This window comes from Parasteatoda tepidariorum, chromosome 8, assembly GCF_982258835.1.
Source record: "Parasteatoda tepidariorum strain Cologne lab strain chromosome 8, Ptep-v5.0, whole genome shotgun sequence".
Taxonomy (NCBI): domain Eukaryota; kingdom Metazoa; phylum Arthropoda; class Arachnida; order Araneae; family Theridiidae; genus Parasteatoda; species Parasteatoda tepidariorum.
This window is the reverse complement of record NC_141762.1, coordinates 87,010,100-87,024,042: the sequence shown is the minus strand read 5'-3', so window position 1 is coordinate 87,024,042 and position 13,943 is coordinate 87,010,100. Positions and strand designations below refer to the sequence as shown.

At 34.2% G+C, this 13,943-nt stretch overlaps 1 protein-coding gene across 2 annotated transcripts in view; it reads left to right on the top strand.

Moving 5' to 3' along the window:
• LOC107442458 (venom phosphodiesterase 2) overlaps positions 1–12,674 on the top strand; it is a 53,119-nt gene extending 40,445 nt beyond the window's left edge. For both annotated transcript variants that reach the window (XM_043052194.3, XM_087169262.1), the window contains exons 13-18: positions 215–384; positions 1,634–1,819; positions 4,712–4,823; positions 8,231–8,429; positions 11,237–11,390; positions 12,448–12,674. In XM_043052194.3, the coding sequence (XP_042908128.3) occupies positions 215–384; positions 1,634–1,819; positions 4,712–4,823; positions 8,231–8,429; positions 11,237–11,390; positions 12,448–12,585 (959 nt within the window). In that variant the 3' untranslated portion in view covers positions 12,586–12,674. The remainder of the gene's footprint in view (positions 1–214; positions 385–1,633; positions 1,820–4,711; positions 4,824–8,230; positions 8,430–11,236; positions 11,391–12,447) is intronic.
• The last annotated feature ends 1,269 nt before the right edge of the window (positions 12,675–13,943 follow it).

The following is a 13,943-nucleotide window of genomic DNA, read 5'->3' as shown; positions in this document are numbered from 1 at the left end:
ATGTAAGGTGAGACATTCGAACAACGTGAAAATAAGATCACTAGAACAACAGTTAACAATGGCTTTTTAGCGCAGTATATTTTATGGAAAATATCTTATTAGCGCAGTATATTTAGCGCAGTATATTTTATGGAACTTGCGCAAGGAGCCATTTATGATAAATATTATTAAAAGCCTGCTCATTTAATTGCTAATAATTTGTGCCTTCTTTTAGAGATCATGAACATTATTCCTCAACCAAACAATGGTACGAAAGGGAGCTTGCACGGAATTCTGAAACGGCCACGAAATCTCATGCCCAATTTGACTTCACCACCCCCACCAGTTGCTCAGGTTCCAGATCTACTTTCAGTGGTTGATTTCTCCAACTGCTCCTGCAACGAAGTCAGTAAAGTGCATTCAGTATTTGAGGTTTATTTAAACTAAAAAACACTTTAATCCATCTTTTATTTAAATATTTAAGAGGAAAAACTTTAAGTTTCTATGCTTAGCATTTTTTAAATGGAAGATACCTTTTTTTTTTTAAAAAAAAGGTAAAAAGTGGTAACCCAATTATTTTATTGTTATCATCGATTTTGCAGACGCACCAAGATTCTATTTATAATAATTTTAAATTGGAAACTAAATTCCCACTTTTTTTTTAATTTTTAAAGTGTATGAGCGTCGTTACCTTTTTTCTGTCAGTTCCCTTCTTGTTTGGCTCCACATTTCTTACAAAAGTTGGTTAAATCGCTCTTCATCGAACACAAACTCATCTGGAAAGCCAGAACGATATGCGTCTTTAAGATCAAAATTTCCATTTTTTAACTTGACATGTTAATCACGAGCGGTACTTTCAACTATGGCACCCTCTCCGTACACAACACAAATGTCAGGAGCAGCATTGGCTGTCTTAGAATATTGACTAAAAGCAAAAGAATGCAGATACTATTAAAAATTCTCATTTTTCTCAACTTGACATTCCATTTTAATGATATGAAAGTTAACTGAAGCAAAAAACAAAACAAAGATATAACAAAAAAATATTCTGTTTTGAATCATCTAAACATAATACCAAATACATTTATTCAAATGAAATGTGGAATTTTAAACAGTGAAAATCGATGGTAACTTAGTTTCCAACCCAATATGTCACATAAATAAAAGAAAGAAAGACTCAGACATAAAAAAAGACTCAATGCTTCTTCAAAGACTTTAGAATAAAATACTCACTGACGTTCTCACTAGTCAGGTTTTGGTGAAAGGACTAAAAAAGGGAATACACGTTTAAATATAGTTATCAAGGTAAATGAGTTATTGTTCCTGATCAATTTCCTTTACTCTGAATCGAATAAATCCACATCCATGAAGATAAGGTAAATTTTAATGCAGAGAACCAGTTTCTTGTAAAACTCAACAATTTTATGATAAACGGTATGATTGTGGCAACTGTAGTTAGAATTACATATAAACTGCTTTTACTTCTCACACAAGTCAGTGCAGCTTGATCTAAAGCTGGGTAGACTTCAATCCGCCCACTTGGATTAAACCCCAGTTTTTCACAAAGCAAGTCATTTGCTTAAACTAATGAGCTGTCGTAGTTTTTAATGTATCGAAAAATGTAATTTAATTGGGTTTTTTTTTGTGTTTTCAGAGTCATTATGAAATGTTTGATGATGGAATGATTAAGAAGAAAAACACCATTCACCTACCCTTTGGAGTACCTCAGGCAGCTCAACGTAATGACAGCTTGTTGCTTCTGTACAACAACGAATACATACTGGCATACGATACAGAAAAAGAAATACCCCGTTGGGCATCGTTTACTATTACACATTCAGTAAGTTGATAGTCATACATATATTTGCTTAATTTAAATTGGCACATTTATTGCTAGTTGCAAAATAAATTGTTAACGTGAAAGCTTTGGAACAATATATTGGTGAGCCACCCTTTTCCCAAAGACGAAAAACTGCTCCTTTGTATTATTTCCAGGCAAAAATTTCGGTTGTTTCTGCAATTTCCACTTGAAAATAGGAAAGATTTCGGTCACATTTTATTCTTCTCAAGCTCTGCAGCTGATTTACAACCGAACATGCTTCAGTCAGCTGTGAGTTTCCATAAGCTTGATCTATTAGACTCCACTGTTCTTAGATTGCTTTTCAATCATTTCCCGCTATTTTTCTCTGGCTTTTGAAATGTTATTTTCTTCAACAGGCATCCATCACGGTATCATTATATACTGCCGATCTCTCGCAAGATGCTGTACTTACATGCCACGTTTGTGCCATATCGGCATCGAAGGTGTTAATTGCTTTCACTATAACAAGTTATCTTTTACGTATTCCAAATTCTTTTATTGCAGGGTGCGTAGCGTTTTTAAAAAGTGATTAAAGGTGCTTATTTTCGATTTTCGTTTTTTAAAAGCCCTTAAATGTGTTTTTTTCATTGGGTGTTTTTAAAAAATGCTTAATTTTCCTTTTTTCAAAATGAGATTTTTCTTTTAATATGTTGATTTTCACTTCGAATTATGCAAAAAGACACAATTCACATTGTTCTATTCAACGGTTTTCACAGTTAATTCAAACCCAATCTATTTCGGCGTATTGTCATTCGTAGCGCATGAGAACGTCATTCGTTTTACACGATTTCAAAATTTAATGATTTTTGACAATTGTCAAAAATAATGCCAAAAATTATTTTTCTGACATGGCGATTAAAACAAGATAAAACCGTCAATTGTCAAAAACTTTCCAACCCTGCCTAATTAATGATATTTTTTTAAAGTGCTTAAAAATATTTTTGAGTGCTTGAAAAGTGCTTAAAAGGTGCATATTTTTTGTTGAATAATTTGGCTACGCACCCTGTATTGCTCACGATATCCTTTTAAAAGTTATATACATTTATCCCTCATAGGGTTTAAAAATGTGCCCGACTGAGATATAAGCCACCTTGAATGTGTGCCAGCTATGGAAATAAAGCCAACCAATGAGAATAAAACATATACGGAATTATTCAACACAGCGGTTGCAAAATTGAAGGGAATGTTTGGTACATCATAAGGATTGAGAATTGCACGGCAACCCATTGCAAGAAATGCCATCGTATGTCGCTAATAAGCTTCCCATTATAGATAAACTGTTCATGCGCTTTTGAAACGGTTTTTTTATGACTTTAAATTATCTTACTTATGACTTTATGACTTTAAATTATCTTTTAAATAATATTATCAAAAATTGCTTTCAAGTAGATCTAGAATTATGCATTTTATTATAATGTATTGGTTTGGTTACAAATTGGTGAGTTCTTCAAGCGTGTCCCCAAATTCACAAACTGCGATACAATATTTAATTTGGACAATTTTCAAGAGTAATTAGAAGGAAACATAATATCTGCATAAAATTAAGACAGTTGACAGAAATTAAAGTACCTGTTCAATACGCCACCAGAAGACTGTCCATAATAGGGAAAAACCTTCAGCCCCGCATTACGGCATTTTCTGGCATGGGTTGATATGCAGATCTCATTCCTTATGATGTGCCCTACTTCCCCTCCAAATATATACTTACAAACAAACAAATAAGAGCCGTGGTGGCTCAAGGGATAACCACTCTTGCCTTTCAATACGGTGCCCCAGGTCCAGTGATGAATGGTCTATACGAATTCCGCATGCACCGACCACAGTGCTAACATACAATATCCTCAGTGGTAGTCGGATCATGATTTAGAATCCCCTTGCTATCAGGCTAACCATGGGTGGTTTTCCATTCCATGTAACTCAAATGAGGGTTAGTTCCATTATAAAATCCTCTACGAAGATAAATTTCTCCCTATACTTGATACAGGAGATCCCTTGTCTTCTGGACAAAGCTACGGAAATGAACATTGATGGTCGCAAACTTAAAATTGGGTTGGCTGTTCAACGACGGTTGTAAAAAAAATACTTGCAAGAAGTAAATCACTTCAAATAAATATGTGAGTGCAACTTGGATTGCTAACAAGCAATCTACCAACAATTATAATACTAATAAGTTTTGTACCTGTATTTTGATTGCAATCCAGTTTCCCACAAATCCAAGTGGATTTATTTGATAAGCACACACTCTGTTAATTGTCCAACAATCACTTCCATATGAAACCATTGTTCTTTCCAATGCCTGGTACAACAATAGCTGTTTTAGTACTTCCCTTTAAACTTTTCGCAACCCAAGCTCATGTTTCTCCCACGCTCTTATGAGCAATTTGAAAGTATGGCTTATTCTTTACTTTGTCCCAAGTTTATCAAATGAAAAACACTCTTTGTGAATTGAAAGTAAAAAAATATTATCAGACATGATATAAATATGTTATCAAAACAAAGTTTTGTGTAAGCTTTACAATTTCTATCATAATTTCTAACTCATGAAATTTTTAAACTTTATTTTTTGCTAACAAGTAAGCTTTGTAACTTATAACTAACACTTTAAATAAAAATAAATTGTACTCGTGCACTCTACTCAAAATTTAATTTTTTTTCTCGTAATTCGTAAATATAATGTTTAAGTGTCATTTTGTGTTGTATAAGTTCTCTTTCCTCTATGCAAATCCAATTCAGGATGCTAACACTGCAACTCATACTAACACTGTACTCAGGATACTAACACTATTCTCAGATTTTATTTTTCTAAATATACTGACATTCTATGCCTTTAAATATTCACGCAGTAAAATTTTTCTCTCTGGCGTTTTGCAGAAAATTCCTTATAAGAATTCTACTGTTTGTTGGTCTGGTGATGCCAGAGTTCCAAACGCAACTTGTTCATCTATGCCTGATGGTTTTATTAGACGGCCCCTCTTTTCTCCAGGTTTGTAACTTTTCATTGCAACTTATTAATACGTAAATAAAAAATTAAATTTTCATATAAGTGCTATTCAAAGTTAACTTCCATTCCGTTGTTGCAAAACTACCCCGAGTTTGATTTAAAAATTTATCTGAAAGGTAAAGTTGTCTTGTGCTTTTTAACCTGGTTTATTTCAGCACGTTTATTATCATTTCATTTAATATTTCTGTTTGCATAAAACTCAGCTGCCTGTAATTTCAACCAACTTTTCAAAGTGGTTCCAAGTTGCAATGTTGAGCCCCAAGCCTCTTCTTCATGGAAGTGAATCGGTGATGTTCAGAAGGAGACAAGTCTGGGCTGTAGGTAGACTGAATAAACACATCCCTTTCGAATTGATGCTGAAGTTATCGTTTTCGTAGAAAACTGTGAAAGTGCGCAGTATCTGCCGCAACGCAACACCAGATGTCAGCAATCTGACATGTTTCCTCGCAATCCTGTTTCCTCACATCCTGACAAGTAGCTTTTTTCAATTTCCTCAAAGTGTTGGAGCAAACCAAAGTGTTATAGTGTTGTACTCTTTGCACCTCGCATTTGACGAGATAATGAATAATCGTGCACATTTTGTTATGTTATACTTAGAAATAACGTGGATTACAATATTGTGTCTGGAAGCTTAGTGAATAATAGATTGCTTGGTATAATAATGGCCCATTACTACTGTCATCACGCCGCAATGGTGGTTAGTTCTCGAACAGTCTTCGTATTATTATAAATGAGTCAAAGTTATGTCTTGGAGTGAATTCAACGGAATTAAACTGCTGTTTGTAGAAAATGCAACACCATGAAAGAATCATCAGAATCAAATGAAATTTAATGCAGAAACGACTTGTACTGATACAAATAAATGATGAAATTTTCAAAACAAAAGAAACAAATTAAGCGTCCGAAATCAGTATTTGGTGCAGCCACCACGCGCTGCAATAAGTGCTGCTATACGACGTGGCATGGAGTCAAACAGATGTTGAATATCTGCTTGAGGAAGAGAATTCCATATCGCTTGTATGCGCAACCAAAGTTCGTCTTTGGAAACTGCAGGACGCGGATCACGAGGGAGACGCCGACCAACCATATCCCACACGTGCTCAATAGGCGACATATCCGGCGAATAAGCAGGCCAAGGAAGAAGTTGCACGCGTTGTGCTGAACAGAAGTCTCTAACAGTCCGCGCAACATGTGGGCGTGCATTATCCTGCTGAAAGATAGCTCCAGGGATGCCTTGAAGGAAAGGAACGACTTCGGGCTGTAGCACTTCACGGACGTATCTGTTGCTATTGAGATTACCCTCAATTCGTATCAAATTGGATCGTCCATGATACGAAATCGCACCCCAGACCATAACTCCGGGTGTTCGACCACTATGTCGTTCAATAATACACTCAGGAAGGCAGCGTTGACCGGCATAACGTCTAACACGAACACGGCCATCATGGGTCCACAAATTGAAGCGTGATTCATCTGAAAAGACAACTTGGTGCCAATCAGCTCGCCAGTCTCTGTGCTCAAGAGCCCACTGCCGACGCAGCCGTCGATGATCCGCCGTGAGGGGAATCCTGTATAATGGCACCCTTGCACGCAATCCACGGCGCAGCAGACGACGACGAATTGACGAAGCCGACAATTGTACACCTGTAGCAGTAGACCAATGTGCTGCCAGCTGCCTGGAGGAAGCTGTGCGATCATTCACCGCCATGCGGAGCAGGTGTCGATCATCGCGCTCTGACGTCACCTTCTGTCGTCCAGTGCCTGTTTTTCGAGTTGTTCGGTGCTCGTCGGTCCACTGCTTCCAAACTCGCATCACTGTGGAACTGTTCCGCTGCATACGAGCTGCTATTGCGCGATAGGAAAATCCTCCTTCTCGAAGGCCGATTATCCTCCGTCGTTCAAACTCCGTAAGTTGCTTGAATTTCTTATTCTTCCGTCGTGGAGGCATACTCAGGTCTCACTAAACGTTTGCCACTAACAAATAATCATAGACTATTTTCAACGTCCCGCTACAGCACTTTATTTATACGCTTTCAGCATCAATTCAGAGGGCGCTGCGCGCGCCACGCACGCGCGATGGCTCTGAAACTTTATTAATTTGCATAATATCCTATAATTGACATTTGCTGCGAATTTCATTTGATTCTGATGATTCCTTCATGGTGTTGCATTTTCTACAAACAGCAGTTTAAATTGTGTATACTGTTGATTATCTTTTAACGTTGCTATTATCAGCTAGCTGCAGGTAATCTCGAAAACCACGAAGAGTCTTTTATCCGGAAGAAAGATAATTTTTTTTTACCTTTTTTAAAGGTTGAATCTTTTAGAGTATTGAATTTGATTCGAATTTGCCCTTGTTGTTGTTTACTGATGACAATGAATTGCAGTTGAACTTTCAAGCCTTTCCTGAAACAATTTAAAACATTTCTAGATCGAACTGAATTCCTGCATGTATATTTTACGTGCAACTAATCTACAAAATAAAAAAAATCAATGAAAAAATTCTCTGATAAAACAAGAAAAGTTGAGGTAACTGACAAATTTTTCGAATGGATTTACGAACAAATTTTCAGGTGTGGTCCTAGCCTACAGTTCGCAACTTATTGTAACGCATTTAAACGTGTATTAAGAAACGTGTTGAAACGTGCACATGTTTATTGCTCTTATGAACGTCAACACAAAATGTATCGTTCGATCAACTCTTGTTTCTAGACATAGAGAGATTTTGCACTTTTATGTGGCATCTTGAACGTTCACGTACTTGAGTTCTGAACAAGCTCTATTAATAATCGTGATTGTTCTAAGGAAATTGCGCTGTACAGAATTTAGATGCAGAATGTGCAGGATGTTACATGAAAATGAAAATTCTTTCTAATATCTTTCTTCCATAAATTGATGCGCCATCTATTGCCACTCAATGGAAATAAATATTTAAAATCTGCTACTTCATTTCGTAACAACCGTATTTAGAATGCCTATTTTTCGCCTACATTTCTCAGAAAAATTGGATCAATGTCAAATCATAATATTGGTATCTTGAACTTTAATTTCTGAATTTTAATGACGAATTAAATTGAACTATGTTTTCTTTTCAATTGGAACCAAAGCACCAATAGCATCCTATAATCTTTAAAATAGTTTAATTTGCAAGATAATATGGTTTTATTTGGCGCATTGTTAAGTTTGCAGTAAATTTAGAAGATATTAAGAGTTTTAAAAGTTTTAACAGTCGAGGAAAAATATTGTAAAAGTAATCTTAAAGTTTGTTGCTTGTTTTAGAGTGTATTTTAAAGGGTAGAACCAAAAGAAAATCAACTCCATTGAATTCTATGAAGTGCGTCGAATTTCATTTACACATGTCAAAGATTGACAGCCATTTTTCTTTTCAGATTTCTCAGATGATAAATCTCAATCTCAAGTGTTCTTTGTGACAAATTCCATCCTGAAATCAAAGAACCACACAAAAATGTTCGAAGATGAAGTAAATAATCTTATTGAAAAAAAATTATTCGAATTAGGACCCATCAATATCATGGTAGGGCCTGTATTCGATCACCATACAGAAGACATTCGACGAAACTTAACCAGGTATTAAAAAAAAAATTTAATAACTAAGCGTAACTTTTTTTAATACTGAAAGAAAACACAAATAATTAAGATCAAAAGGATAAAACTTCTTTGCAAAAACTTCTTTGAAAAAAACGCGCTAAAAAGCAGCAGAAATTTCAGAAAAAAGTATCAATACAAGAAACAAATGAAATAAAATAAAAATATGACCACCGAAGCCGACGTCTTCAGGGGGTACCGGCCTCGGTAGCCATTAAAACAAAACCATTTCTATTTGAGGGAGAAGCAAAAGCTTAAAATATCTCCCTCAGCACCCCGATGGTTTTGTATAGAGGTCCAGGAAAAACAAGATACATTCAAAATAATAAACAAATTACGAAAAGAAAATCAATCAATAACATCAGAAAATTAAAAACTCACAGTCACAGGTCAAGAATCAACTTCAAATGATTCTTAGAAGCATCTTAACTTTTTTTACTTATTTTAAATAATTAGTTAAAATAATGATTATTTTTTAGCACCTTTTGCATTGTGAGACATTTTCATTATGTATTTCTTCACTATTTATTTATGAAATCAAGTAATAAGATGCCTTAAAATCCATTGGAATCAAATAATAAGATGCTTTAAAATCCATTGGAATCAAATAATAAGATGCTTTAAAATCCATTGGAATCAAATAATAAGATGCCATAAAATCCATTGGAATCAAATAATAAGATTCCATAAAGCTGTCCGAAAGAATATTTGTATGGAATTTTATTACCTTTCTCTTGTAATTTTCCTTTGTCATTAAAAATTCGATTAACCAGAGTAAATGCAGTTATAGTTTTACATAGAAAATTACTTAGTAAATGCATGCAAACAGAACATTAAAGTATTATTTTCTTAAGATTATAAAATTGTACCAAATGTTGTCCAATCCTTTGATCATGGTAGTTCATTCTCTTGCTTTTGTTGTTAAAGTGCGCTACAAAAAAAAGCGGACCACCCAGAATAACTTTTGATCTAATGATGGGATCTTCACGTTCTAGTACTCAAATCTTAATGGCTCGAGGGAGTGACCTGAAATAGGCTAGTTAATAAGTGCAAACGATATTTTAAGCTAAGAAATCAGACACAAAAACGTACTTTCTCCGAATAAACATGCCTTTTTCTCTATGGATTACGATTTTTGACCCCAAAAATATGAAGGTAGCTGCAATCGGGGAAATAGGGTCCCAATAGTTTGGTCAGGAGAGCTCTCCAAAGTTTGGACTCCTTAATGTTAATTTTCCTTTTATGTATTTCACTATATCTCGATAAGTCTTTTAGCGAAATGAAAATTTTTTACACATAATTCGTTTGACCAAAGATAATATCATGCAAAAAATAACCTTTATTAAATATTTATTATTTGATTTAATAATGAGCGAAATAATTTTGAGTTATAAGGTATGCAATTTTTTGCATCACTTGAAGGAATAGAATTTTACATGGCAAAATACAAAATTTCTGTGAAATCGGTCGAATACTTCCTGAGAAATCGAATTTTAAATATCTGATTGTTTTGAAATTCAATTTCTCTGGAACTATTCAACTGCTTTTAAATTAAGAAAGTGGGTTAAGATTTAAGGAAATGGAAGCCAATCAGTATCTCGTCTAATTAGTGGATCTTTTTTATAAGGAAATGAAAAGGTTTAAAAAGCGTAATTTCTTATACGGTCTACTTTTGTATTTTATAATTGACGTTAAACAGCCGTTCTATTAAGTGGGAAAGTAACTCTTGATGTTCAACACTGTAACCCGGGAATTTAAAACACAACCCAGCAGGTTATGCAATTCCAAATTAAAGCATTTGCTAAAATTTGTAATCGTAAATTGATTTTTTTTTCATAAAACTAATCTTTAGGTGTGTTACTTGGAAGGAAATATCATGAAAACACTCTGTAAATGAAACCTTTCTTTCCCAAAACATGAAGCCTTTTTGTATAGTTGAGTTTTTAAAAGTTAACAAATATTTATTTATGCATCTTTCTTTTGAAAGCGATATAGACTCTGGAATCAGACGATGAAATATTCCATTGATAAACTACAGGTATAGGACAAAATAATAGGAACACCTGTGAAAGAATGGAGTCGTCCTTCGACAGTCCAATAAACGGCGGGCCCGTGTCGCAAGAGTGTACCTCTTAAGGGTGATGAAAGGAAAGGTATCAGTCTAGCATTTGGCAGTGTGAGAGTTGCATGAGAAAAATCTGTTCCTAGCAAAGCGAGATTATGTCCGACCTCTCTGACCTTAAAAGAGGCATGATAATCCGAGCTCGCCTCGCTGGAGCGTCCGTGTCCAGAACAGCTAACCTTGTGAATGTTTCAAGGACCACTGTATCAAGGACTCTGTTGGCATACACAAAGTTGGGTAAAGTGTCTTCTGGGAAGTACAACAGCATCAGGAAGTCGTCGGACTGTGATAGACGGATGATGAAGAGGATAATCGCAAGATTACACTTCCGGTGATAACGTCCAAGATGAATACCCACCTTCAGAACCCCGTATCCATGAAAACTATTCAATGGTCATTCAGGTCAAAAGGGGCCCAGCTCCTTAATAATAAAATATTTTTATTTTTTCGCAGGTGTTCCTATTATTTTGTCCTATACCTGTACATGATAATAACATATCACGCAATTAAATGCGGGACGTTATTCTGCTGTGATCTATCACTAGATATTTTGTCGTTTGATTAGACTTTAAACCTATTAGTTTCAATGATATCCAGGATGTTTCGCAACCACCACCTGAATTTTTTGATTCAGGAATGAAATAAACGCATTTTTTTGTCATTTCAGCCACCTGATTGATTCAGATCCAATACCCAGTCACGTGTTTGTCATACTCACGTGGTGTTCATCGCTCGTGGAGCATTTGGGCAAATGCGATCCAGAGTTACTGGATGTGCAGTCATTTCTCCTGCCGAATTTTCCTTTTCCACGTAACTGTGAGGTAACTATATTACAACACTAATTAATAAAAGGTATATAATAAACACTTTTAGTTTTATAGACAGTGTTCTGTAATGTCCACCCTTAATACGTATTTTTAAAATCCTTGACAGAAATTTATATACATTAGATTCCACAAATCAATATTTAAGCAATAGATAAACAAAACTGTTATCAAAAGGCAATAGATCCCTAGTGAGGAATATAAAACTGGAAATTTCTAAACTTGTTTGATTGCTTCGTGAAACTTGAAGTTATTTCTAATGATCGTATATCAATTCGGCATACCAACGTCACTAATCAAACAGGTTTTGAAGCTTTTAGTCCAGTTTCCCGTTTTCTGTAAGCATGAAACGTTATTTCTTTCAGTTGAGTCAATCGTAATTCGATAAAAACTACTAATATATATATATATATATATATATATATATATATCATAAAATAAGTTCAAAATGTAGAGAAAACACGGAAAAAATTACAGAATCATGAAAAAAGGGAAAAAATAAAATAATTATAATAATAAAATAAAAATCCGAGAAAAGGGGAAAAAATTAATAAAAATCCGGAAAATAAAATATATAGTCTTTTTATCAACTCACACGATTATATCAGCAAAAAGGAGTGCTTTCTAATATTGGCTAAATTGATACAATACAGCTTTCGTTATATTGATACAATATTAGAAATCACTCCTTTTGTGGATATAATCGTGTGAGCTGATGAAAAGATTATATCTTTTATTTTCCTGATTTTTATAATTTTTTTTTAAAATTATTATAAATATTTCATATTTCCCCTTTTTCATTGTTCTGTAGTTTTTTTCATGTTTTCTCGACATTTTGAACTTATATATAACATAAGTATTTAAGAAATTAATTTTGCTTTCTATTGCAGCTATATTCGATGAAAATTATTATCGTGTATTAGATTTCTTGTTAAGAAATCTGCAAAAATTTCCAATGCATAGTGTATTTATTGCTGAAATTCGGCGATAATTATAGACATATGTTTTGGTTTTGGAAGTAATCCGCTTATACATTTAATGAACTTCTTTTTAGAATGCTAAAAACGCCATGAAGAAAAATGGAGCTCGAATTAAAGAAATCGAAAGAATTACGGGTCTTACATTTTATTCCAATCTCTCCTTACTTGATGCCATCCGACTGAAGACGTCAGTTGATCACTTGGGTCTTTAGTATTAAAAGAAATTAAGTTTTAAACAATTGTGTTGTTTATGGCAGCTATGGATATACACATTGTAAAAAATAAATATTTTTTATTTTAAGATGACTTTGTTTTGGTGTTATATAAACAACATTTCACTCTCTTATTGTAAAAATTCCTATCACATTCTCAAACATTGCACACACACACACAAAAAAAAGCTCTCCTCTCAAATATCGAGATGACTTAGAAAAATTTTAACGGAAAATTCTTTTTTTTTTTCTTTTTTTTTTTTAGCAATGTTCAGTTTTTCTTATAAAATGATATCAAAAGTAAGATCTATTTTGCACCACGATTTCATATCTGTAAAGGCGAAATCTTGCTTTCGAAAAATTTCAACCTTGTACCGGCTAGTTAGAACACTCAAATATTTATTAAAGTTGCCTGTTGACATTGCATATTAAACAAATCTGAACGCTAAAATAGACTTTATAATCACATTATCGCCTAGTCTGTATTATAATGATCATTTTATTGCGTCATTGGCATAGAAGTTGTTTAAATCCTCAAAATCTGGAGAGCTTTCTCGTCGAAGTGTACAGGCGATCAGAAAGTGTCAAGATCAAGAAAGACTCTTTGAAGCTCGATAAAATTTCATATACATGTAAAAAAAATCAAAAACCAGTTTACATGTCTGGTGAGTCTATTTGACTGTTTCCGGCAAATGTGTTAGTTTTTAGCTAGGAACGTCCTTAAAATTTCAATTTCAAATAAACTGGGGTGTTTTTTGATGAAATTTTTTGATTAAAACTAAATGGAATTTAAATGTTTTATTTATCACGGATCGCTCAGCAAAAATAGAATTCTAGTATAGTTCGTTCACCAGGAGTTGGCACTTGGCTCCGCCTTCATCACGTGGTATCCGACAATACTATTTCGCTATTTTTGAGAGAAGAATGTGAACAATCCTGAGCAAGGTTGCTTTTTTGGTGATTGTATGACAAAAATATTTATTTCGCAATCTTTATCTGCATTTTTTTAACATTAAATATTTCATAAATTTGATAATATTTCGCTCTTTTGAGTAAATAGTTTGTCCTTTTTGTGACATTTCGGCTCAATACATTTAATTAGCTAGTGTAAGGAAAGGTATAACAGTAGATGATGAAGCAAAGTAAGTGACTGTAAAAGAATTCACTATGTGCGTTTGGCGCGCATTAAGGGTATCTCAATTTCAAGCGCGGAATCGTTTCTCCTCTTACTCCCGAGTTGAAATCAACTCTTCGTTCGAGGGGGTGGGGCCAAGTACCAATTCCAGGTGAACGAACTACAATCCTATGTCCGCTGTCATTTTCAGGTATTTTAAATCATCACAGCTCAAAAAAACTCC